The sequence below is a fragment of the Hemiscyllium ocellatum genome, chromosome 2 (assembly GCF_020745735.1).
Source record: "Hemiscyllium ocellatum isolate sHemOce1 chromosome 2, sHemOce1.pat.X.cur, whole genome shotgun sequence".
NCBI lineage: Eukaryota > Metazoa > Chordata > Chondrichthyes > Orectolobiformes > Hemiscylliidae > Hemiscyllium > Hemiscyllium ocellatum.
This window is the reverse complement of record NC_083402.1, coordinates 106,723,367-106,750,541: the sequence shown is the minus strand read 5'-3', so window position 1 is coordinate 106,750,541 and position 27,175 is coordinate 106,723,367. Positions and strand designations below refer to the sequence as shown.

At 40.5% G+C, this 27,175-nt stretch overlaps 1 protein-coding gene across 2 annotated transcripts in view; it reads left to right on the top strand.

Moving 5' to 3' along the window:
- Positions 1-27,175, top strand: part of LOC132824466 (lysine-specific demethylase 4C-like) — a 436,488-nt gene that overhangs the window by 230,894 nt on the left and 178,419 nt on the right. For both annotated transcript variants that reach the window (XM_060839018.1, XM_060839010.1), the window contains one exon: positions 13,323-13,449. In XM_060839018.1, coding sequence (XP_060695001.1) covers positions 13,323-13,449 — 127 coding nt within the window. The remainder of the gene's footprint in view (positions 1-13,322; positions 13,450-27,175) is intronic.

Sequence of the window (27,175 nt, the reverse complement as noted above, 5' to 3'; positions counted from 1 at the left end):
GGGAATGCTGGATGACTAAAGAAATTGCGGGTTTGGCTAAGAAAAAGAAGGAAGCGTATGTGAGGTACAAACAGGATAGATCGAGTGAATCCTTAGAAGAGTATAAAGAAAGTAGGAGTATACTTAAGAGGGAAATCGGGAGGGAAAAACGGGGACATGAGATAGCTTTGGCAAATAGAATTAAGGAGAATCCAAAGGGGTTTTACAAATGTATTAAGGACAAAAGGGTAACTCGGGAGAGAATAAGGCCCCTCAAAGATCAGCAAGGCGGCCTTTGTGTGGAGCCACAGAAAATGGGGGAGATACTAAATGAATGTTTTGCATCAGTATTTACTGTGGAAAAGGATATGGAAGATATAGACTATAGGGAAATAGATGGTGACATCTTACAAAATGTCCAGATTACAGAGGAGAAAGTGCTGGATGTCTTGAAAAGGTTGAAGGTGGATAAATCCCCAGGACCTGATCAGGTGTACCCGAGAACTCTGCAGTAAGCTAGAGAAGTGATTGCTGGGCCCCTTGCTGAGATATTTGTATCATCTATAGTCACAGGTGAGGTGCCGGAAGACTGGAGGTTGGCAAACGTGGTGCTACTGTTTAAGAAGGGCAGTAAAGACAAGCCAGGGAACTATAGACCAGTGAGCTTGACCTCGATGGTGGGCAAGTTGTTGGAGGGAATCCTGAGGGACAGGATGTACATGTATTTACAAAGGCAAGGACTGATTTGAGATAGTCAACATGGCTTTGTGCTTGGGAAATCATGTCTCACAAACTTGATTGAGTTTTTTGAAGAAGTAACAAAGAAGATTGATGAGGCAGAGCAGTAGATGTGATCTATATATGGACTTCAGTAAGGCGTTCGACAAGTTTCCCCATGGGAGACTGATTAGCAAGGTTTGATCTCATGGAATACAAGGAGAACGAACCATTTGGATACAGAATTGGCTCAAAAGTAGAAAACAGAGGGTGGTGGTGGATGGTTGTTTTTCAGACTGGAGGCCTGTGACCAGTGGAGTGCCACAAGGATCGGTGCTGGGCCCTGTACTTTTTGTCATTTACATAAATGATTTAGATGCGAGCGTAAGAGGTACAGTTAGTAAGTTTGCAGATGACACCAAAATTGGAGGTGTAGTGGACAGCGAAGAAGGTTACCTCAGATTACAACAGTATCTTGACCAGATGGGCCAGTGGGCTGAGAAGTGGCAGATGGAGTTTAATTCAGATAAATGCAAGGTGCTCCATTTTGGGAAAGCAAATCTTAGCAGGATTTATACATTAATGGTAAGGTCTTAGGGAGTGTTGCTGAACAAAGAGACCTTGGAGTGCAGGTTCATAGCTCATTGAAAGTGGAGTCGTAGGTAGCTAGGATAGTGAAGAAGCTGTTTGGTATGCTTTCCTTTATTGGTCAGAGTATTGAGTACAAAAGTTGGGAGATCATGTTGCAGCTGTACAGGACATTGGTTAGGCCACTGTTGGAATATTGCATGCAATTCTGGTCTCCTCCCTATCAGAAAGATGTTGTGAAACTTGAAAGGGTTCAGAAAAGATTTACAAGGATGTTTCCAGGGTTGGAGGATCTGAGCTACAGGGAGAGGCTGAACAGGCTGGGGCTGTTTTCCCTGGAGCGTCGGAGGCTGAGGGGTGACCTTATAGAGGTTTACAAAATTGTGAGGGGCATGGATAGGATAAATAGACAAAGCCTTTTCCCTCGGGTGGGGAAGTCCAGAAGTAGAGGGCATAGGTTTAGGGTGAGAGGGGAAAGATATAAAAGAGACCTAAGGGGCAACTTTTTAACGCAGAGTGTGGTATGTGTATGGAATGGGCTGCCAGAGGATGTGGTGGAGGCTGGTACAATTGCAACATTTAAGAGGCATTTGAATGGGTATGTGAATAGGAAGAGTTTAGAGGGATATGGGCCGGGTGCTGGCAGGTGTGACTAGATTGGGTTGGGATATCTGGTTGGCATGGACGGGTTGGACCGAAGGGTCTGTTTCCATGCTGTAAATCTCTATGACTCTCTATTTGTAGGCCAGACCAGGTGAGAATGGCAGGTTTCCTTTTTTAAGGACATTAGTGAACGAGATGGGTTTTTCTGACAATTGACAATGGATTCATGGTGATCATCAGATTCTTAGTCCAGATTTTTTTTATTGAATTCAAATTCCCCCTTGTGCGATGGCAGGATTTGAACCTGTATCCCCAGAACAGTTTTAGAGTACTACTCTATTCTTTAAATATTTACAGAGAAGTGTATTGGGGAAAATTATTGGGGCAACTGCTCTGTGTTCCACAGAATTTATACTTCAGTGTCTTATTGGTCCTGAACAATAAAGTTAGACCACATCAAGGATTCATTTTAAATGTTAGAAGCTTAATTGGCAGAGCCTCCTGTTTTTGTAAGCAAGTTGTTTACATGACATTTAAAGGCATGTCTTGGATATGCTCTACACTGATGCCCTTGACTACTGAACTTAACTGCTGAGTATTTAATCTAATTTGTTTTATGGTGAAGCCATTCAACCAATTGTTAAAGAACAGATGTTGGCATATTCTTGTTTAAAAATGCTGCTATATCTTATAATATGCTGGTTGATATAAAATTGATATAAAGTTTTTCTATTTTTATTAATTGGCTTTTTTAAATAGAGGCATAGAGTACAAAAAGCACAGAAATGAAGCTGAACCTATATAAAGTCTCAATTGTGTTCAGCTCTAGTACCTTGTTTTAGGAAAGGTATAATGGTCTCTGAGAGGATGCAGCAAGTTTTTTTCTAAAATGGTATTAGGATACGAGAGGTCGATGTCTGTGAACTTGAGAAACTGGGATTGTTCTCCTTAGAGCTGAGAGATAATTTTGATGTGGAGGTGATGCTGTTAGACTGGGTTGGACAAGGTCAAAAATCACATGACACCAGGTTACAGTCCAACAGCTGTATTTGAAAACACTTGTTTTCAGAGTGTTGCGCCTTCATCAGGTGCAGTGAGAGAGGAGGCATCAGACACAACATGTATAAGTAAAAGATCAAAGGGTCATACAAATGATGCTAATGTGTTGAACAAACCAAAAGTGGCTGACTCCCTCCCGTTAAATCTTTAATCACTTAGAGTCATTGAGATGTACAGCACGGAAACAGAAGCTTTGGTCCAACCCATCCATGCCGACCAGATATCCCAACACAATCTAGTCCCATCTGCCAGCACCTGGCCCTTATCCCTCCAAACCCTTCCCATTCATATACCCATCCAGATGCTTTTTAAATGTTGCAATTGTACCAGCCTCCACCACTTCCTCTGGCAGCTCATTCCATATACATACCACCCTCTGCGTGAAAAAGTTGCCCCTTAGGTCTCTTTTATATCTTTCCCTTCTCACCCTAAACCTATGCCCTCTAGTTCTGCACTCCCCCACCCCAGGGAAAAGACTTTGTCTGTTTATCCTATCCACGCCTGTCATGATTTTATAAACCTTTATTAGGTCACCCCCTCAACTTCCAACATTCCAGGGCAAACAGCCCGAGCTTATTCAACCTCTCCCTATAGCTCAAACCCTCCAACTCCGGCAACATCCTTGTAAATCTTTTCTGAACCCTTTCACGTTTCACAACATCTTTCCGATAGGGAGGAGACCAGAATTGTATGCAACATTCCAACGGTAGCCTAACCCATGTCCTGTACAGCTGCAACATGAACTCCCAATTCCTGTACTCAATACTCGGGCCAATAAAGGAAAGCATACCAAACACCTTCTTCACTATCCTATCTACCTGCGACTCCACTTTCAATGAGCTATGAACCTGCACTCCATGGTCTCATTGTCCAGCATGTCCCTAGGACCTTACCATTAAGTATATAAGTCCTGCTAAGATTTGGTTTCCAAAATGCAGCACCTCACATTTATCTGAATTAAACTCCATCTGCCACTTTTCAGGCTATTGGCCCATCTGATCAAGATCCAATTGTAATCTGAGGTAACCTTCTTCGTTCACTACATCTCCAATTTTGGTGTCATCTGCAAACTTACTAACTATACCTCTTATGCTCACATCCAAATCATTTACATTAATCATGAAAAGTAGAGGGCCCAGCACCGATCCTTGTGGCACTCCATTGGTCACAGGCCTCAAGTCTGAAAAACAATCTGCACCACCACCCCCTGTCTTCTACACTTCAGCCAGTTCTGTATCCAAATGGCTAGTTCTCCCTGTATTCCATGAGATCAAACCTTGCTAACCAGTTTCCCATGGGGAACTTTGTCGAACGTCTCACTGATGTCCATATAGATCATGTCCACTGCTCTGCCCTCATTAATCCTCATTGTTACTTCTTCAAAAAACTCAATCAAGTTTGTGAGATGTGATTTCCCACACATAAAGCCATGTTGACTATCCCTAATCAGCCTTTGCCTTTGCAAATACATGTACATCCTGTCCCTCAGGATTCCCTCCAACAACTTGCCCACCAATGATGTCAGGCTCACTGGTCTATAGTTCCCTAGCTTGTCCTTACCACCTTCCTTAAACAGCGGCACCACGTTAGCTAACCTCCAGTCTTCCGCCGCCTCACCTGTGACTATTGATGATACAACTATCTTAGTAAGAGGCCCAGCAATCACTTCCCTAGCTTCCCACAGAGTTCTTGGGTATACCTGATCAGGTCCTGGGGATTTATCCACTTTTATGCATTTCAAGACACCCAGTACTTTCTCCCCTGTAATATGGACATTTTTCAAGATGTCACCATCTATTTCTTTACATTCTATATCTTCCATGTCCTTTTTCACAGTTATTACTGATGCAAAATATTAGTTTAGTATCTATCCCATCTTCTGCAGCTCCACACAAAGGCCGCTTTGTTGATCTTTGAGGGGCTTTATTCTCTCCCTCATTACCCGTTTGTCCTTAATGTATTTGGAAAAACCCTTTGGATTCTCCTTAACTCTATTTGCCAAAGCAATCTCATGTCACCTTTTTGCTCTCCTTATGTATTTCTCTCTTATGTATAGTCCTACTGCCTTTATACTCTTCTAAGGATTCACTCGATCTATCCTGTCTATAGCTGACATATGCTTCCTTCTTTTTCTTAACCAAACCCTCGATTTCTTTAGTCATCCAGCATTCCCTATTCCTACCAGCCTTTCCTTTCACCCTAATAGGAATATACTTCCTCTGGACTCTCGTTATCTCATTTCTGAAGGCTTCCCATTTTCCAGCCATCCCTTTACATGAGAACATCTGCCTCCAGTCAGCTTTTGAAAGTTCTTGCCTAATACCGTCAAAGTTGGTCTTTCTCCAATTTAGAACTTCAATTTTTAGATCCGGTCTATCCTTTTCCATTACTCTTTTAAAGCTAATAGAATAATGGTTGCTGGCCCCAAAGTGGTTTTCCACTGGTACCTCGGTCACCTGCCCTGCCTTATTTCACAAGAGTAGGTCAAGTTTTGCACCTTCTCTCGTAGTGCACCCACAGACTGAATCAGAAAATTTTCTTGTACACACTTAACAAATTCCTCTCCATCTAAACCCTTAGCACTATAGCAGTTCCAGTCTATATTTGGAAAGTTAAAATGCCCAACCATAACCACCCTATTATACTTACAGATAACTGAGATCTCCTTACAAATATGCTTCTCCATTTCCCTCTGACTATTCGGGGGTCTGTAGTACAACCCCAATAAGGTGATCATCCCTTTCTTATTTCTCAGTTCCACCCAAATATCTTCCCTGGATGTATTTCTGGGAATACCATCCCTCAGTACAGTTGTAATGCTATCCCTTATCAAAAACACCACTCCCTCTCCTCTCTTTCTGTCCTTCCTGTAGCTTTTGTATCTTGGAACATTGAGCTGCCAGTCTTGCCCATCCTTGAGCCATGTTTCTGTAATTGCTATGATATCCCAGTCCCATGTTCCTAACCATGTCCTGAGTTTATCTGCCTTCCCTGTTAGGCCTCTTGCAATAAAATAAATGCAGTTTAATTTATCAGTCCTATCTTGTTCTTTGCTTCGTCCCTGCCTGCCCTGATTGTTGATGTGCCTTTATTCTCAACTGTACCAGTCCTAGATTGATCTATTTCCTTACTATTTCCCTGGGTCCCACCCCTGCACCTTACTAGTTTAAATCCTCCCGAGCAGCTCTAGCAAATCTCCCTGCCAGTATATTAGTCCCCTTCCGAGTTAGGTGCAATCCGTCCTTCTTGTACAGGTCATTTCTACCCCAAATGAGCTTCCAATGATCCAAAAGCGTGAATCCTTCTCCCATATACCAGCTCGTCAGCCATGCATTCATTTGCTCTATCCTCCTATTCCTGCCCTCAGTAGCTCGTATCACCAGAAGTAATCCAGATATTACTACTCTTGAGGACCTCCTTTTTAAATTCCTGCCTAACTCTGTAATCTCCCTTCAGAATTTCAATCTTTTCCCTTCCTATATCTTTGGTTCCAATGTGTATAATGACCTCCTGCTGGCCCCTTTTCCCCTCGAGAACATTCCGCACCCTCTCTGAGACATCCTTGATTCTGGCACCAGGGCGCCACACCATTTTGAATTTTCATTGTTGGCCACAGAAATGTCTGTGTGTAACTCAGACTATAGAGTCCCCTAATGCAATCAATCTCTTGGAACCCAACGTACCCCTCATTGCATTAGGGCCAGTCTCAATACCAGAAACTTGGCTGTTCGTGCTACGTTCCCCTGAGAATCCATCACTCCCTACATTTTCCAAAATAGCATACTTGTTTGAAGTGCAGATAGCCACAGAAGACTCCTGCACTAACTGCCTACCTCTCTTACCTTTCCTGGAGTTAACTCATCTCTGTGTCTATCTGCGACTTTTTCCCCTTCCTATAACTGCCATTCATGTCATCCCCTTGCTCTTGTAAGTTCCTCATTGCTTCTAACTGTCTCTCCAGCCATTCCATTCAATCTGATAGGATTCACAACCAACCACATTTATTGCAGATATAATCCTCAGTAACCCGTCAACTCTCCCTAAATTCCCACATCCACCAAGAAGAGCATATAACTCTACTAAGGGCCATTTTTGCTTCCTTTAATCTACAGACTCAAAATAACACTGTCTTATTCCTCTACAAACACTGCTTCAGGTTAAATGAATACTTATGGCTTATATTTTAAGTTTAATTGAGACATATCTTAATAAAACATATAATTGTAGAAGAACCCACTCTACTCCCTACTGCAGACTTACTTTAAGGCCACAATTAAAAATAATCACTTATCTATTTCTATGCTGTGACCTGGGATTAAATAAAATGCCACAGATGTTTATCTTGGTGAAGGAAATGTCACCATAGTCTCAGAGGACCATTGGCTGGTCTCTCATGAAAGAGAGCCGACTGGTGGTGATATTAACCTGAGGGTTACCAGGCCTCAGCCCTTCATGATGATCTCAGCAAGTGCAGGATTTGAAGTGTCAATAAATTCAGTGGCATGAAATTGGAAATTACCTTAGGGAAGTGTTTGGTTCATTTGGCTGAAGGTTTATCGAGTTCTTCATTCACTTTTCTTGTTATAAGTGATGTTACTTCGTCTTCACTGACTGACAGATTCCATTCTAATTTATTAGACATTCATCTGAAGAACAATAATCTCTCCTTCGTCTAGTGTTTTAATTGTAAAGTAGTGACTAAGAACCCAGAAACAGTTGCCTATCATTTCCACCATAGAGAGCCCCTCCAGCTTTGGTACTTAATAATGTAAATGTACTGAACTAAATTGAATAAAAAGCTAACTACTTCAGTGTCAGAAAACTACAAATACTGTTTGAAATATTCAGTGTGTCTACTAGTGTTTTCAAAGAATGGCCAGATTGGATTTTCAGATGGAGTCCTCCATCAGATTTGATGATATGAAAGTTAACCATGCTCAAAAAGGCACTGAACAAGGGAAATCGAGGATATGTGGAACAGTCCATCTTCCACAACTACACTGGCACCACCCCCCACCTTTTCCTCCGCTACATCGATGACTGTATCGGCGCTGCCTCATGCTCCCACGAGGAGGTTGAACAGTTCATCCACTTTACCAACACCTTCCACCCCGACCTCAAATTCACCTGGACCGTCTCAGACTCCTCCCTCCCCTTCCTAGACCTTTCTATTTCTATCTCGGGTGACTAAATCAACACGGACATCTACTATGAACCGACTGACTCCCACAGCTACCTAGACTACACCTCCTCCCACCCTGCCCCTGTAAAAACACCATCCCGTATTCCCAATTCCTTTGTCTCCGCCGCATCTGCTCCCAGGAGGACCAGTTCCAATACCGCACAGCCCAGATGGCCTCCTCCTTCAAGGACCGCAGATTCCCCCCAGACGTGATCGACGATGCCCTCCACCGCATCTCCTCCACTTCCTGCTCCTCCGCCCTTGAGCCCCACCCCTCAAACCACCACCAGGACAGAACCCCACTGGTTCTCACCTACCACCCCACCAACCTCCATATACAGCTTATCATCTGCCGTCAACGGACCCCACCACCAGGGATATATTTCCCTCTCCTCCCCTATCAGCGTTCCGAAAGGACCACTCCCACCGTGACTCCCTCGTCAGGTCCACACTCCGCCCCCCCCCCCCCCCCCCACCCCCCCACCCAACCCAACCTCCACTCCCGGCACCTTCCCCTGCAACCGCAAGAAATGCAAAACTTGCACCCACACCTCCTCCCTTACTTCTCTCCAAGGCCCCAAGGGATCCTTCCATATCCGCCACAAATTCACCTGCACCTCCACACACATCATCTATTGCATCCGCTGCACCCGATGTGGCCTCCTCCATATTGGGGAGACAGGCCACCTACTTGCGGAACGTTTCAGAGAACACCTCTGGGACACCCGGACCAACCAAACCAACCACCCTGTGGCCCAACACTTTAACTCCCCCTCCCACTCCACCAAGGACATGCAGGTCCTTGGACTCTTCCATCGCCAGACCATAACACATGACGGTTGGAGGAAGAGCGCCTCATCTTCCACCTAGGAACCCTCCAACCACAAGGGATGAACTCAGATTTCTCCAGTTTCCTCATTTCCCCTCCCCCCACCTTGTCTCAGTCAAATCCCTCGAACTTAGCACCTCCTACCTAACCTGAAATCTTCTTCCTGACCTCTCCGCCCCCACCCCACTCCAGCCTATCACCCTCACCTTGACCTCCTTCAACCTATCACATCTCCATCGCCCCTCCCCCAAATCCCTCCTCCCTACCTTTTATCTTAGCCTGCTGGACACACTTTCCTCATTCCTGAAGAAGGGCTTATGCCCGAAACGTCAAATCTCCTGTTCCTTGGATGCTGCCTGACCTGCTGCGCTTTTCCAGCAACACATTTTCAGCAAGGGAAATAGAAGGCAGACTTTCAATCATGATCATTTTATCTTATCTTTGTATAATGCCATTTATACCTCAAGATACTCTAAAATGCTTTATAGAAAAGCTTTCGAAATGTGTAACTATTGTGACATGAAGGAAGAACAAAATGTCAAAGCTGATCTAACATTCAGATAGCTGCCAACAGTATTAAAATGCTAATTTTGTTTCAATTTGACGAGATGTTATAATTAGCAGCATTCTTCCTGTCTGGAGTTCCAGTGGTTCATGCATTCAAGTTGTGTAATTGGATTCTTAAGCAAAATTCTAAATTCAAGCCGCACATTTCGCTGATTTGTAGAAACAAGATGCATTGACTTCTCATTGTTACTCATTATTCAGTTTTGTTCACAGTACACTTTATTTGTAAAGTTTACGGTAATTACATATCAATTGAAATCAAACATTATATAAAATGCAAGACAATCCATTTTCTTTCAGTACAGTATGTTATAACCTGAAATGCCTCTTGACATTTTTAATTATTTCATGGGATGTGGACAGTACTTGCAAGTCCAGCATTGTGCCCACCTTCTCTAACTGCTGCAGTACTTCTCATGAATTGTCGTTATAACTTGTATTTAGTGTTAATTTCATGTCAGGTGTATAGGCCTGAAAGGTTTACACAAATTCTAGCCCCCGTTGTCAATGATAATGAGAAGACCATGGACAGTGGAGCTTCCCCACTGAGCCTTCTGGATCATTGTTTACCAAGTTATTTATAGAAGTAAAGGGCATAGTTGAAGCTTTTTTTCTGTTGAGGGAATAAGAGTTTGCTCAGAATTACTGGTAACCACAATAATATGAGTCTGGGTGTTGCTAAACTGTTTATTTTCAGGGTGCATGCTAAAATGTTGTATTCCCCAGGCCATTGTTACTATTCTCCAATGTAGAACAATTATCTTTAATTAAAGTGGTATAAACTTTACATTGTTGTATCCAACTTAAAGATCATTCATTTTCATTGAATTCTATCTTAATTCCATGTGGTAATGAACTTTGTGAAGCAATAATTAACTTCTTTCCCTGTCAAGCCTGTTTTTGAGTTCTAATTTAAGGTTACATAAAATGTTCTCTTGACCACCACATTATTATTTATTTATTCAGGAAAAATAGAAGCACGAGGCTGTGCTGGCTTTGGGAGTCTTGTTCAGCAGAATTCTTTGTCTAATTCTGCTAAACGTTTGGGCCAAATGTAGCCATACTTTGGAGAGAATTAATAGTTCTAGTGCATCGACTATGCACAATGTCAAATTGCTTCTTCTCTTATAATCAACAGTATAATCCAACATTATTGCCAGTATAATCCAACATTATAGATCTGATGAAATGAATACAAAATGATGCAAGGGACTGTTGGCAGTCTAACTGACCAGCACTTGCTTAGTCATCATCATTTTGCTGTCAATTTGAGTTCTGCCTGAGCCATTACAGCTTTGGTGCAAACATGAAAGTAACTAACTCCTTATGACATCAAGGCTGAAGTTGACGTGAGTGTGGCATCAAGGTGCACGAGCAAGATTGGAGTCAATGAGAATCAGTGGGGGCTGGGATATTTTTCACTTGTTGAATTATAAGGATTATTGTTGTTGGAGGCCAGTCATCTCATCCTGGACATTACTCCAATCCTAGTAAATCTTATCTGCACCCTCTCCAAAGCATCTCCATCCTTCCTATAAGGAGGCAACCAGAACTAGACACAATATTCCAACTGTGGTCTAACCACAGTTTTATAGAGCTGCAGCAAAACCTCGTGGCTCTTGAACTTAACCCCCTGTTCATGAAAGCCAAAACACCAAAAGCTGCCTTAACAATCCTATCAACTTGTGTGGCAACTTTGAGGGATCAATGTACGTGAACCCCAAGACCCCACTGTTCCTCCATACTGCCAAGAATCCTGTCTTTAATCCTGTATTCTGCCTTCCAAAATGAATCACTTCACATTTATCCAGGTTGAACTCTTTTTGCCACTTCTCAGTCCAGCTCTGCATCCTGTCAATGTCCTATTGTAGCCTGCAACAGCCCTCGACACTACATACAACACCACCGACCTTGGTGACATTGGCAAGTATACTAACCCATCCTTCCACTTCTTCATCCAAGTCACTTATAAAAACTACAAAGGGCAGAGGCCCAAGAACAGATCCCTGCAGAATACCACTAGTCACCAATCTCCTAACAGAATACTTTCCATCCACTACCACTTGTTGCCTTCTTCGAGCCAGCCAATTCTATTTCCAGACAGCTAAATTTCCCTGTATCCCTTATCTCTTAATTTTCTGAATGAGTCTACTGTGGGGAACCTTCTCAAATGCCTTCCTGAAATCTATTTACACCATATCCATTGCTTGATCTTCATTAACTTGTCTCGTCACATCCTCAAAGAACTCAATAAGGCTTGTGAAGCATGACCTGTCCCTCACAAATCCATACTGACTATCTTTAATTCAACTCTGTTTTTCCAAATAGTCATTAATCCTATTTCTCAGAATCCTTTCCAGTATCTTACTTACCATAGACATAAGACTGACTGGTCTGTAATCCCCTTTCTTGAACAGAGGAACAACGCTCACCTTCCTCTAATCATCCGGTACTACTACTTTGGAGAGTGAGGATGCAAAGGTCGTTGCCAGAGGTGCAGCAATCTCATTCCTCACTTCCATAGTAACCTTGGATATATGGTCCAGCCCTGGGAACTTAGCTATCTTTGTGCTTCCCAGTATTTCCAGCACATCCACTTTCTTAACATCAATCTGTTCAAGCCTATTAACCTTCTCCATGGTGTTCTCACTGTCAACAAGGTCCCTTTCTCCAGTGAATACTGAAGCAAAAAAAACATTTAAGCCCTCCCACAATGTTCCCTATTTGTGATTCCTCAAATGCTGAATGTGTCTATGTACAGCAAGACCTGGACAGCCTCCAGGTTAGGCTTCGGTTGAGAAGCAGCAAATATTATTTACACCATATAAATGTTAAACAATGACTATCTCCAATAAAATAATCTAACTGTCTCCCATTGACAGTATTATCATAGCTGAATTCCTCACTATCCACATCCTGTAGATTATTATTGACCAAGAATTGAACTGGATCACGCACATAAATGCTGTGGCTGCAAGACCAGGTCAGGAGTAACTTGTCTCCCAATTCACAAAGACTCCAGCATCTACAGGGCACTAGTAAGGAGTGTTATGTGATACTGTCCATTTACAAGTTGAATGCAGCTCCAACAGCATTCAAGTTGTACCTCATTCAGGACAAAACTTGATTTGCACCCTCTCCATCATTAAAACAATGATAAAATATTCTTGGAGAGAATAACAAGTGTTTCAGATCAGAGCCCATTTGTCAGAGCAGCTGAATGACCATGAACCAATCAAGCTCATGAACCATAAGATACTAGATTGGAAGTAGCTGTGGGATGGAAGATGGAGGATTCATTAGAGCAGAGCCTGATTCACTCCCTACCCAACAGTTAGATACGTGGGACTTCTGAGGTGTGGGAACCTCAATTGAGCTACCTTCAACTCTTACTTTACCTTGAGACTAGTTTTGGTGTCTTGTGCACCCTGCCACATTCTCACCCCAACTCCTGAGATCTCTGTGACTCAAGTATCCACTGAATAAGTATGGAGTATCTTCAGTGAAACATTGTTTTAATTTTTTAATGTCTATCTTAAGGAAGCAATTGACAGTGTAGGTGGCTAATTAAGTTCAGAATAGTTAGAATAAGCAGGGCCTTACTTAGCTTTAAAGTTTTATAAATTTGAGTCTCTTAGTGTTGCAGTAGTGCACAGCTCAGTGAATTATGCGTGTTTCATTTTGACAAGGTATGTTGTAGTGTGTTTTAAATATACAGTTATATTTCATGGATAATTTGTTTTAGGCTAGGTCACTTTATTTTATTAAAATGGTGAAATATTTTTCTTCTATTTTCAGTTTCCAGAACAGTTCATCAGAAACGTAGGGAAAAAGAAATCTGCCAAGAGTCGACGACATCCGTTGTGCAAACCACCTGCTAGATCTCCATCAACTCTGGTCAAACAAGAATTGATTAGCGATGAAGGTCAGCATTTTAAAGATCACGTTTACATTAGAACTGTGAAATAGTAATTATTACTCTTGACCATATTTTAATACATATTCAAAAGGTTTGCAGCATTTATTAAAAAAGTTTTAATATTGTATGTAGTTTAAAACTTTCATAACCAACTGCTGCTGTTTTAAAGTTCATTGCTGTGATATATATCAGTGAAAGGATTTAGAGTATTGCCAATGAGTCACCTTTAGTGATTTTTCTAGAGTTAATATTAGCAAACTGCCTAAAATTGAGTAATTCTAACCTCTTCAATTTTATAGAGTTCTCAGGTTCTAGCTGAACATATATTCTTTACTGCCACAGTTCATAGCTGAGCTCTGGAAGGCTGTATTTTGAAATACAGAATTTATTTATAATAACTTTAACAGGTGAATGTTCATTCAGAAATAAACACTTCTATATGGTAATAGCAGTAATTTCTTAGACTTTTGACTCTGCTTCTGCAGTATGAATGCTGTATAAGCCTTAGTTTTGTGATTAACAGAGAAGGAATAATGTTCACTGTTCACCTCACTGATAGTTGCTCTCAGAGGTCCAGCTGCGTTTACAGTGAAGGCTTTCTGTCACAGAGTATCTGTTGCCTGAAATGTGATGTGGGCAAGTGTGTTATCGTTGTTTAATTTGGCAGGAAAGTGAAAGGAGAGTATTATTTATATGTGAATGACTGCAGTATTCTAAGGAGCATGCCCAAGAAATTCATGCTTTTTTTATTTTCTTGCTGGTTGCATGCATTCCGTAAATCAAGTGTTAATCTAACCTATTTCCTCTTGATACATCTAGAGCTTATCATGAATTTGAGGCAATAAGCTATTGGGCTTAATATGTGGGCTCAGTGTTAGGATAGTTGCTTTTTACTGTTTTAATGAAGACGTGATCTGCAAGTTTTCATGATACGATTAATCGACATACTCAGCAGTATAGATAGTACTCGACTGCTCAGGAGGATCTTGGTGCACAGACCATTAGGCTTGAGGCATAAATAAGTGCATGTGCTTCAGTAGGATGCTAAACTATATGTACATTCTCGGGCAAAAATTTTAATGCAAGTGGAGAATTAAAGGTTTACATTTAACCCACCCCTAATTGAGATGTTCTAGCAAACTCCAGAGCCAGCATTTTATCATTGGTCATTTCTTGAATTGTTGCTTTTGTTAGACTTTAATTGAGACCTAATTAAGCACTTATTAAGAAAATAACTTGAAAATAAGTGTTAAAGTGAAAATGCAAATGTCTTACAAATGTTACAAGTTTTCCAAAACAATAATTCGTATTTTTTTTAACTTCTTAGCTAATTTAATCAGGAATTGGACTTGATCAAGAATATTGACTTTAAAAAATTGATCAGCTGAATATTTCGACAGAATAATGGATCGTAATTGCTGATGGACTTTAAAACCTTAATCACATTCTACTGAGTCTGGGAACAGTTCTCCCAGCGCTTGCTTCCTTACGTTCCCTAACATTCAGATATCTCTTTCATAAATGTTTCCCCTATTTGTCCAGATTCACTCTGGGTAGCCTCTTAATTGTGAGTTTAAATTGACTTATAGTGAAGCTGATAAATTAAAGCAGTTGCCCAGTTCTCTCTTGTTGATTATCAGTGTTATTTTAATGTGATGATTTTCCTGTTTAATTTCTGGAACCTTGCAAAAGTTTTAAGAAATGTATGTGCTGGGAAGAGTGCTGTTTATTATCATCTGTTGACCATCCCAGCTTATGGTAATAAGGGACAAGTCAGACCTCAGAGTGAATCTAGTTTGATAGATCATAAGTTTTTATCTTAAAATTTGTTTACCTCAGTTACTGAACATATTCACCCAAGGATGTCAATGTACTGTTAACAAAAGAACATCAAGGTTTCTTACATCCAATAAAATATTTAGTTTTCTTGTAAGAACTTGTTGAAATTATCCTATTACAAATTTTAAAAATAAAAATTAAATCCTATTATCCTTGATAGCAAACTTCACTGAGGTTTCAGACTCAGTGAAAGGTTTCTATCTTATAGTTTCTGACTGGCAAATTTCTATATTCACTTGATGATATTATCTTTAATTAATGTCTCTTTGTGGGATCCTTAAACAAATTGCTAATGTAGCTCACTTAAATCTAAACATGTGTTCCTTAAACTCATGCATTCAGCAGCCTTACAAGACATCTTCCTCTCAGATACCTAACTCCTTCGGTTTCTGGATGTTTTCCTTTACTAAATTCTAAGCACTCAGGAGTTATTTTCTTTCACCCTAACTGTTCTGGAGACTGCTAAATGTACTTTTTCTCTCAGCAATCTGCACTTCTCTCTGAAAGAAACCTGCACACTCACAAGCCTTCTGGATAATCCTGTCTCCTTCACTAAAAGGAAAAGTGTTTTTGTCTCTTTCTGCTTGAGTATTAGTAAATTCTGTGTTTGAACCCTTTTTTTTCTCTCTTCTATTCTTCTTGTGGAAAGCACTGAACTATTCACCTCAATGATTTTTTAAACCTCATTGAAATACAACAAACAAATTTCTGGATAACAAAAAGAGAAATGCTGGTGAAACTCAGCAGGTCTGGCAGCATCTGCAGAAAGAAAGTAGAGTTAATATTTAAGTCATGTAACACTTCACTAAAACAGTTAGAAACTCAGAAAAGATGGTCTCTATACTGAAGGTAAAGTTGGGACAGTGCATAGAGAAGGGAGAAGAGAATGGAGAGGTGGAGATTGAGCCCAGAGAGAGAGAGAGAGTCCTGCACCACTTAAACCTTAAACATGAAACTCAAACTATTTTCTTCCCTCCTTAACATGCCAGTAAAGAAGTACAAATCAAACTTTTGGCGATACATGGTTTTGTCCATTTTTTGAACAAGTTTCCATTTATAATATTAACTTCCAAAACCTTGTGAAGGATCTTTGAGTGTACTTAGAAACAATGTGCCCCCTGTGATAAATGTGATACAATCTGAATCTTAATATACAGGGAACAAAATAAGCCATGTACAACTCATGCAGAATTTGCTAGAAAAACTCTGCAGGTCTGGCAGCATCTGTGGAGAGAAGGCAGAGTTAATGTCTTGTGTCCAGTGACCCTTCTTCAGACCTCTAGCAGATTTCCAGCATCTGTAGTTCTTTGTTTTTTTTTGTCAACACAAGCCATGTTCCCTTAAGATTCACATGTGTGGCTGTGCAGAAACCTTAAAAGAACCAAATAGTGCAATTGACAGACTGTGCTTAATAGTGAAAATTAAATAAGGGCATTGCTTTGAAAGCTTTGGGTTACGGAGAATTGTAATATGCAGGTGGGTTACTGCTGAATCTGCAGAGCTTGCATGAGGTTATTCGGGTATAAAATAACGGAGGAGGCATCTTAGTGTCTAAATTCTTGCTTAGGAGCTAGCATTGCGTATATCAATATTGAAGAATGTTCAGGTGGTCTTGGGGGGAGTTGAACTGGATTTATGAATGCTTAGAAGGATGCTGGAGGGTAGCATTGTGATAAAGAGGCGATGGTGTTTGTGAAATTGGGTCTTGGCAAATATGGATCATCCTACCGAAGAGCTATGAGGTCTTTCCTACTCGCTGATTGATGACCAAGTCTATTCTTGGCATGAAAAGATTTTCGGATTGTAACTGTTATTCAAAAGTATCAAAGCTTTATCCAAAATATTTAAATAGTAATATTAATGCAGTAGATTCTCAGACATAAAGTTAAACTATTGGCATATCTATGTGATTGGCTAAGTTAGAAGGTTTTGGATTTTCAGATTGTTTGGCTTTAAGGAAGAAAATATCTATGTCTTTTAATTTCTCATCCTATCTATTCCTCTGAACTTTCTGTCTCTCTTGCTAACTGTCTGGCTTGAGCATCTGCCCCCACATCATTCCAACCAATTAGTTACCTAACCCAATCCACCTGTTATTCATAGTTCTCCAATCAATGCTCAGTATGTGAAAATACAGTGCATTGAATTATTTTCCGACTGTACCCCTTGTTACTTCCTCTTGAAAGAACTGCCAGTTCAGTACAAATTTTATCTGCATTATAGCTACTAATTTCATGAAAAATGCATGTAAGAAATGCAAATTATTAAACTGGATGAAGTAATTCATTTTTCTGAGGGTTTGGCATATGTTCTTTAGTTAAGACCTTAAGACATAGGAGCAGAAGTTAGACCGTATAGCCAATTGAGTCTGCTCTGTCATTCAATCATGGCTGATACATTTCTCATCCCCCTTTCCCAACTTCTCCCCATAACCCTGGATCCCCTTGACAATCAAGAACCGATCTACCTCAGTCTTAAAAGCACTCAATGGCCTGGCCTCCACAGCCTTTTGTGGCAGTGAATTCTATAGATTCACCACTCTCTGGCTGAAAAAGTTTCTCCTTAGCTCTGTTCTAAAAGATCTTACCTTCACTCTAAGGCTGTGCCCTCAGGTCCTCGTCTCTCCATTAGGATATCTTCCCAACATCCACTCAGTCCAGGCCATCCAATATTCTGTCAGCTTCAATTAGATCCGCCCCCCCCCCCATATGCTTCTAAACTCCATAGCGTATAGACCCAGAATCCTCGAACGTTCCTCATATGTTAAACTTTTCATTCCTGGGACCATTCTTGTGGAAACAAGTTGAGAACATCTTATTAGTGACTGCTGTTGATCTGGGATCTGGGGGCAAAGGACAGGCTAGGTTTGAGTGTATGTTAGAACAATTAACAGAATATAGACTGAGGAAAATATTGATCGACCACTGTGAGAGGTAGACTTAGTAGTCTGGAAAAGGGCACAGAAGTCCATTTGTAAGGCAAAATAATGGTGGTGAAACATTTTTAATTCAAACATATCTACAATAATTATTAAAGCATAATTCAAAAGGCAGAAGATCAGTGCTAAATTTATTCAAGTTCACGATAGCAGGAAACATCAGTAATTTTTAGTGCAGTAATTGAGCTTTGAAGTGTCTGGTGATATCTTGGTGATCTCCTTCATACATAGGTAGAATTGAAATAATCAAAGAACAAAGTTTTAATGCAACATTTTCAGTAATACTTAACTGTGTATTTAGAAAGTAATTTTAACTGATGTGGTAAACTGTTACTGAGTTGAAAGTGCAACCAATTATGTTAGTATCATTTAATGCATTTCATTATGTTTTTAAAATTCTTTTGGAGAGCTGAAGAATTACTCAGTGATTGTTTTTATGTTTTAATTTATTAAAACTATTTTTGTCCAAAGTTTCAGCCAAATTTAAAACACAATGTGTTTGGTTTTCAGGTCCAATTCACTGGTGATGTTTTTCACTATACCGTTTTGAAAAGTAAAACACATACTTATAATTCATGCAGGTCTTATCCCTCTCCCTGTTATATTTTCATGATTGAATGTAATCTAAATGAAATTGATAAGCAGCTATATGATTATGCATCATTTATGCAGCTCACTATTTCAGAGGCCAGCAAATCCGGTTATGCTTCAGATTGTCATAAGTTGCCACTGCACCTTAAAGAAGATGGGTGGATTCACTGGAACTGAACAATGTAGTAGTTTCCAAGATCAAAGAAACTTTTGTAAAACCCAGAACACCAAGGAGATAAAATAATGAAATCCTTTATTGCATTAAATGCCCAACAGAGTAACAAAAATAAGAGCAAAAAGCTTAATCATAGATAAGGATCTCTAAATCTTGTAGAATGGAACTGGGTCCAAACGTGCACAATACATGTCTCTGGACTCATCATGTGAATGCTAGTAGCAATGCAGGTAGACAAGGATGTCTCTGTAGGCCCAACAGTGGTGGCTGAACTCAATATAAAGTAATGCTAATGCCTGTTTTTGGCCGGAATGCTGACCATCTAAATTGGCAGGACCTCCAATGACTCCAATACCACAAAGATCAGAGCACCCGAGGTAAAAGTATTATTTATCTCATCATGGGGTTTCTGTGGCAACAGGCGGGATTTAAGGATGGGGTGTTGCCTTCCTGATGCCAGCATTAAAGACATCGCAGACAGAGTGCAGGGCGAAGGTGAAGAGCCAGAGGTGGTGGTACATGTCGGCACAAATGATGTCAGGAAGAAGAGGAGAAGCATACTACAGCGGGACTTTGGAGAACTAGGAAGAATGCTGAAAAGCAGGACGTCTAGAATGGGTATCTCCGGTTTGCTTCCAGTTCCTCGGGCTGGTGAGGCCAGGAACAGGGAGATAATGAACTTGAATGTGTGGCTGGAGAACTGGTGCAGGAAGCAAGGATTTAAATTCTTGGATCACTGGGGTATGTTTGTGGTAAGCATAAATTATACAAAAGAGACAGTTTGCACCTTAATAGGTTGGGGACCAGCATTCTGGCAGGCAGGTTTGCTACTGCAACACAGCTGCATTTTAACTAAATAGGATGGGGGAGGGGACAAACTGGAAGTTTAAGAAGGAAATTGAACGGGAAGTTAGAACAAGGAAAGTCAAGAAAGACAATGGTATCAATGAAGCAGAAAACTCAAAAAGGGATCATGCCGCAAGGTTGTGTGAAATAGGGGTTGATGGGAAGGGTGAGGGCAGTAAATATAGTAAAAATACTATATATGAATGCACTAAGTATTAGAAATAAGATGGATAAGCTTGAGGCTCTTCTGGAAATTGGCAGCTACGATATTGTGGGGATAACTGAGACGTGGTTTCAAGTGGACAGGGCCTGGGAAATGAATATTCAAGGCTATACGTGCTATCGTAAGGACAGACTGACGGGCAGAGGGGGTGGGGTGGCCCTGTTGGTAAGGGATGATATTCAGTCCCTTGCATGGAGGAACCTAGAATCAGGGGATGTAGAGTCAGTATGGATAGAGCTGAGAAATTCTAAGGGTAGAAAGACCCTCTTGGGAGTTATCTACAGGTCCCCAAACAGTATTTTTGATGTAGGGTGTAAGTTGAATAAGGAGCTGAAATTGGCCTGTCGTAAAGATGTTACTACAGTTGTTATGGGGGATTTCAACATGCAGATAGACTGGGAGAATCAGGATGGTATTGGACCTCAAGAAAGAGACTTTGCGGAGTGCTTCCGAGATGGATTCTTAGAACAGCTGGTGCTGGAGCCCACCAGGGAGAAGGCAATTCTGGATCTGGTATTGTGCAACGAACCAGAATTGATCAGGGACCTCAAAGTGAAAGAGCCATTAGGAGTTAGTGACCATAATACAATAAGCTTCAATCTGCAATTTGAAAGGGAGAGGGTACAATTGGTAGTGACAATATTTCAGTTGAATAAAGGGAACTATGGAGCTATGAGCGAGGAGCTGGCCAAAGTTCAATGGTGCAATACCTTAGCAGGGTTGACAGTGTAGAAACAATGGCAGATATTTCTGGGTATAATGCAGAAGATGCAGTATCAGTTCATTCCAAAAAGGAAGAAAGATCCTATGAGGAAGCAGGGGTGGCAGTGGCTGATAAGGGATGTTAAGAAACATATAAAGTCAAAAGAGAAAAAGTATAACATAGCAAAGATAAGTGGGAAAACGGAGGACTGGGAAGCTTTTAAAGAACAACAGAGGATTACTAAGGAGGAAATACACAGAGAAAAAATGAGGTACAAAGGTAAACTGGCCAAAAATATAAAGGAGGATAGTAAAAGCTTTTTTAGGTATGTGAAAGGGAAAAAAAATGACTAAAATTGGGCCCTTGAAGACAGAGGGTTCCGCCTGGGAACCCTCCAACCACAAGGTATGAATTCAGATTTCTCCAGTTTTCTCATTTCCCCTCCCCCCACCTTGTCTCAGTCGGTTCCCTCAACTCAGCACCGCCCTCCTAACCTGCAATCTCCTTCCTGACCTCTCCGCCCCCACCCCACTCCGGCCTATCACCCTCACCTTGACCTCCTTCCACCTATCCCACCTCCATCGCCCCTCCCCCAAGTCCCTCCTCCCTACCTTTTATCTTAGCCTGCTTGGCTACTCTCTCTCATTCCTGATGAAGGGCTTATGCTCGAAACGTCGAATTCCCTATTCCTGAGATGCTGCCTGGCCTGCTGTGCTTTGACCAGCAACACATTTTCAGCTGTGATCTCCAGCATCTGCAGACCTCATTTTTTACCCCTTGAAGACAGAAACAGGGGAATATATTATGGGAAACAAAGAAATGGCAGAAGAGTTGAATTGGTACTTCAGATCGATGTTCATTGGGGAAGACACAAGCAATCTCCCAGAGGTAACAGTGGCTGAAGGGAATTTATATTTGCCAGGAATTGGCGTTGGAGAGACTGTTAGGTCTGAAGGCTGATAATTCCCCGGGGCCTGATGGTCTACATCCCAGACTGCTGAAGGAGATGACTCTAGAAATTATGGATGCGTTGGTGATTATTTTCCAGAGTTCGATAGATTCAGGATCAGTTCCTGCAGATTGGAGGGTGGCTAATGTTGTACCACTTTTTAAGAAAGGAGCGAGAGAGAAAGCAGGAAATTATAGACCAGTTAGTCTGAACTCATGTGATGGGAAAGATGCTGGAGTCTATTATAAAGGATGGAATTACGACACATCTGGATAGCAGTAACAGGATAGGTCAGAGTCAGCATGAATTTATGAAGGGGAAATCATGCTTGACTAATCTTCTGGAATTTTTTGAGGATGTAACTCTGAAGATGAACAAGGGAAATACACTGGATGTCGTGTACCTGGACTTTAAGAAAGCCTTTGATAAAGTCCCACATAGGAGGTTAGTGAGCAAAATTAGGGCGCATGGTATTGGGGGCAAAGTACTGACTTGGATTGAAAATTAGTTGGCTGACAGGAAACAAAGAGTAGTGATAAACAGCTCCATTTCAGAATGGCAGTCAGTGACCAGTGGGGTACCGCAGGGATCAGTGCTGGGACCACAGCTTTTTATAATATATATTAATGATATAGAAGATGGTATTAATAGTAACATTAGCAAATTTGCTGATGATACAAAGCTGGGTGGCAGGGTGAAATGTGATGAGGATGTTAGGAAATTACAGGGTGACCTGGACAGGTTAGGTGAGTGGACGGATGCATGGCAGATGCAGTTTAATGTGGATAAATGTGTGGTTATCCACTTTGGTGGCAAGAACAGGAAGGCAGATAACTATCTAAATGGAGTAAAGTTAAGTAAAGGAGCAATACAACGAGATCTGGGTGTTCTTGTACACCAGTCAATGAAGGCCAGCATGCTGGTACAGTAGGTAGTGAAGAAAGCTAATAGCATGCTGGCCTTCATAACACGAGGGATTGGATATAGAAGCAAAGAGGTTCTTCTGCGGCTGTACAGGGCCCTGGTAAGACCGCACCTGGAATATTGTGTGCAGTTCTGGTTTCCAAATTTGAGGAAAGACATTCTGGCTGTTGAGAGAGTGCAGCGTAGGTTCACGAGGTCACTTCCTGGAATGGCGGGACTATCTTATGTTGAAAGATTGGAACGACTGGGCTTGTATACCCTTGAGTTTAGAAGACTGAGAGGGGATCTGATTGAGACGTATAAGATTATTAAAGGATTGGAAACTCTGGAGGCAGGAAACATGTTTCCGCTGATGGGTGAGTCCCGAACCAGAGGGCACAGCTTAAAAATAAGGGGCAGGCCATTTAGGACAGAGAGGATGAGAAACTTCTTCACCCAGAGAGTGGTGGCTGTGTGGAATGCTCTGCCCCAGAGGGCAGTGGAGGCCCAGTCTCTGGATTCGTTTAAGAAAGAGTTGGATAGAGCTCTCAAGGATGGTGGAATCAAGGGTTATGGAGATAAGGCAAGACTGCATTGTGTTTTATTAGCTATATATTGTTTATTCTGAGATAAAGGTCAGAGCTTTTCCAGTATGAGAATTTACTCTATGGTTGTGGGGACCAGGAGCTTATATTAAGGTGTGACTTGTATGCCTGTTTGTAAATATCACTAAAGTTATTGTAAACACAGTACTGTGATGTGAATGATAGTTTAATATATGCAAGTATAATTATTTAGTTTAAAAAAAGTTGGGTTACAGTACTCTTGTCATAGCATGAATGGAATCTATTTGGGGATTTTCAGTTGGTTGAGATATGGAATTGGGTTCAAGCTACATTATTAGTAGTACTATTGGTTGTTTTGCTTGTGGAAGACCAATCTGGAAGTTCTTTCACAGATTGTTAGTTTAATCCTTGAGGTGATGTAGAACTTACTGGTTGTAATCATGAGTGAAACAATTCAATATTTGACTCCATAAATTCGATAAGTATGAAATACCATAATAGAATCTTTAGAAAATAAATAATCAGTATTTTTGTTAGTTGCTGTACATTGCCAATAGCAATCATACTCTTTACTGATTTTTTTTACATAATAAGGTAAATATAACAGGTAATAACTTTGTTACAATTGAAAAACCTGAAGAGAAGCTGTTCAATTGTTGCCTAAGGTAATGCCTTCATTTGAAGAATGGTGAAAGGTTCACTTCTAACAGCATCAGTAGAATATTGAATTAGATTCCTTTGTTTTTATTGATTAGGATTTTAAATTTTAATTTGTTTGATCTTACTCCCCAGTATTTCTCAGCTAACATGAAATGATGGCCATTTGAATTGGAACTCAAATACTTGTGAAACATTTGAATTCATCTTTTGCACTTGCTATTGTGAACTAGAGCATGGCTTTTTGTCAGGTGCAGCCTTTATATACCAGTGCCTGTTTTGTCTTTACCTATTTTATCTTGCTACATAACATAAATTGTCCCAAGTAATGCTAGTGGTGATGCAGTACTTGAGCTAGATTTTCTGAACAATTATGAAGGGAAAAATGTCATAGACCTGTCTTTCCATTTCAGCAGTGTAAGTGAAAAGAAACAAATGAGGGTTCAGGGACATTTCATGGAAAGAGTTAGGTGCAGGTCAAGGTAGTTCTGGAACCTAAATGGTGGGAGGTCAGTCTTGTACCTCTTTTGGAAAGCAATGCTACTAATGAGTAAATTGACCAACAAAAGTAACAGTCAAAAAGTGTAGCACTGGAAAAGCACAGCAGGTCAGGCAGCATCCAAGGAGCAGGAGAGTTGACATTTCAGGCATAAACTCTTCATCAGGAATGCGGAATGGGAAGGGTGCTGTGACTTAAATGGGGGAATAAGGATGGGGAAGGTTTGAATGGAGGCTAGTGGGTAATTGTGACATGTTGGTGGGGAGAGTGGAGTGTATAGGTGGTAAGGAAGACATACAGGTCAAGAGGAGGTGCTGTGTAGAAGGGTTGGATCTGAGATGTGGTGGGAGGAGGCGTGATTTAGAAACTAGCGAAGTTGATGTTAATGCCATGTGTTTGGAGGGTTCCAAGGCGGAAGTTGAGGCATTCTTCCTCTTGTTCTCGGGTGGCTTTGATTTGGTGGTGCAAGAGACACTGGACTTGTAACAGGGTTACATAGTTTAGTTGTTTTTTTCTCCAGCTGAAGAAATGAATGGAAATTAAGGGAAACAAGTTTTTGGTAACATTCAAAAATGAATTATCATAATGATTCACATCTCTGAAAAATACTTCTCACTGAAAGATTAGATAAATGTAAATGAAAGCAGGTGCTTAACACCCATTTGTAATTCAGAACCTGAGTTGTACTGTGATATCATTACAATTCTGGAATTATAGACAATTCTGAAAGAAAGATGCACAGACATCATACTGAAATTATTAAGAAGTTATCAAAGGTCAATATGAAGAGACAGTTAATGAAGTAATGCTGATTTGTGTTGCCACAACAAAAATATAAAATGTAAAACAGTAAAATTTGTATTGATATTGGCTGTACTCATTAATTTAGTATCTTAATTGTAAATTTAATACATTTTCTGGGTGGTAAGGTGGCTCAGTGGTTAGCACTACTGACTCAGCACCAGTGACCTGGGTTCGACTTCACCCTCGAGCAACTGCCTGTGTGGAATTTAGACGTTCTCGTCACATCTTCGTGGGTTTCCTCCGGGTGCTCTGCTTTCCTCCCACAGTCAAAAGATGTGCAGGGTAGGTAGATTGGCCATGCTAAATTGCCCAGAAGGCTGTGCAAACTAGGTGGGTTAGCTGTCAGAAATTTGGAGTTATAGGGCTAGAGTAGTGGGGTGGGTTTAGGTAAAATGCTCTCTAGAGAATCAGTGTAAATTCAATTTGAGGAATGGCCTGCTTCCACACTATAGGAATTCCATAATTCTATGATTTTTGGTTGTTGTAAGTGATTATGACAGTGAGTATACATATCTGTTCAAATTTTACATTTACTTTAAAGGTTTGAGTGTTTAAACTACTTGAACATTAACATTCAGTGCAAATTTGAAGAAGTGCTGCATTTTAAAGGTCATGTCTTTTGGAATGACTTTGAGACTCCACCTGCCTCTTCATATCCCATGATAATTAACTGAGAAATAAATGACACAATTTTCCTAATGTTTTATCTAATGTTATCTCTTCGCCGCCATCACCACTAAAATGGATTGGTTAAGCATTGTTGCTGATGATTGTAGAATCTTACTAGACTCTGATTGGCTGCCAAGTCTGCAGCAGTAAGACTGGGTCACTGGCCAGATGAAACTTACAAGTGGAGGACTTTGGGACAGGTGATATATAAATGTTTAAGATAAGAACAATGAAGAATTTTTATTAAATTGTTCAATTACTTTCATTGAGAGTTCACATTCACCATTTTTTTAAAAAGGTGGCAGGCAATAAATTATTTTAAACAAAACTGTATGGAATAAGCTGAAGAATAAAGTGTAAAAGCAAAAGGGTCGTACTTAATAATTAGGCTTTAGATGGAATATAGTACTCAATTCTGGACACCATGTTTAGAATCAACTTCAAGGCCTGGGAAAATACTGAGGATGTTTTCTATAATGGGTACCAGGACTGAAGGACTTCAGTTGTGTGGAGAAACTGGGAAATATTGAATTGGTTTTCTTATAGTAGAGAAGGTTGTTCAAAATTGTGGAGGTTTTGATAGAGTGGATACCAATAAATTATTTCCTTTGGTGAGAGCGTTAGTAAACAGAGAACATAGATTTAAGGTAATTGACAAAAGTTCAAAGGAAACATAAACGTGTTTTTTTCTAGTGTGTGTTATGGTCTGAATAGTTTGCCTGTAAGGATGTGAAAACAATTTCAGGGGCAACATTCAAATGGGCTTCAATATATATATTTGAAAAGATACACTCTGCAGGTCTAAGAGGAAGAGCAAAGGAATGAGATAATGAAATTCTTTGCAACATTATTTTAGAGATGGCACAGTCACAATGGGTTGGACTTAATGGCAACACTAGCGGACTAGAGAGATGGTAGAATCATTGGCTAGTGTTGATATTGCATAAGACCCGGGAGGAAAAAAGTTATTGGAGATGTGAGAACGCAGTTAAATGGGAGAGTCTCACTGGGACCTGTCAGGCAGAATCTAGGAGAAGGAAGTCTGTTTATTGGATAGAGGCCCTTCCTGCAGGGGCACTGTTTTGCTGGCAGGATCTCCATTGGAGATTGTATGAAATTAAAACTTTTTGATTTTACAGGATTAATTTAAACAGTATTCACCCTTTGAAATTAGTTATCCTTGCTTAACATTATTTCCTATGTTATCTAGTGAGTAAATTAGAGTTAGTCAGGAGTGCACAGGACCATCTTGGAATTAACTGTCATGATCAGCATGTACCTTTAATTCAGCCTTTTTTTTTGCATTCCCCATTTTTTAATAAGTTATGTTTGAATAGATCTGACGGAATTGTCTCTGTATTGTCTCTACA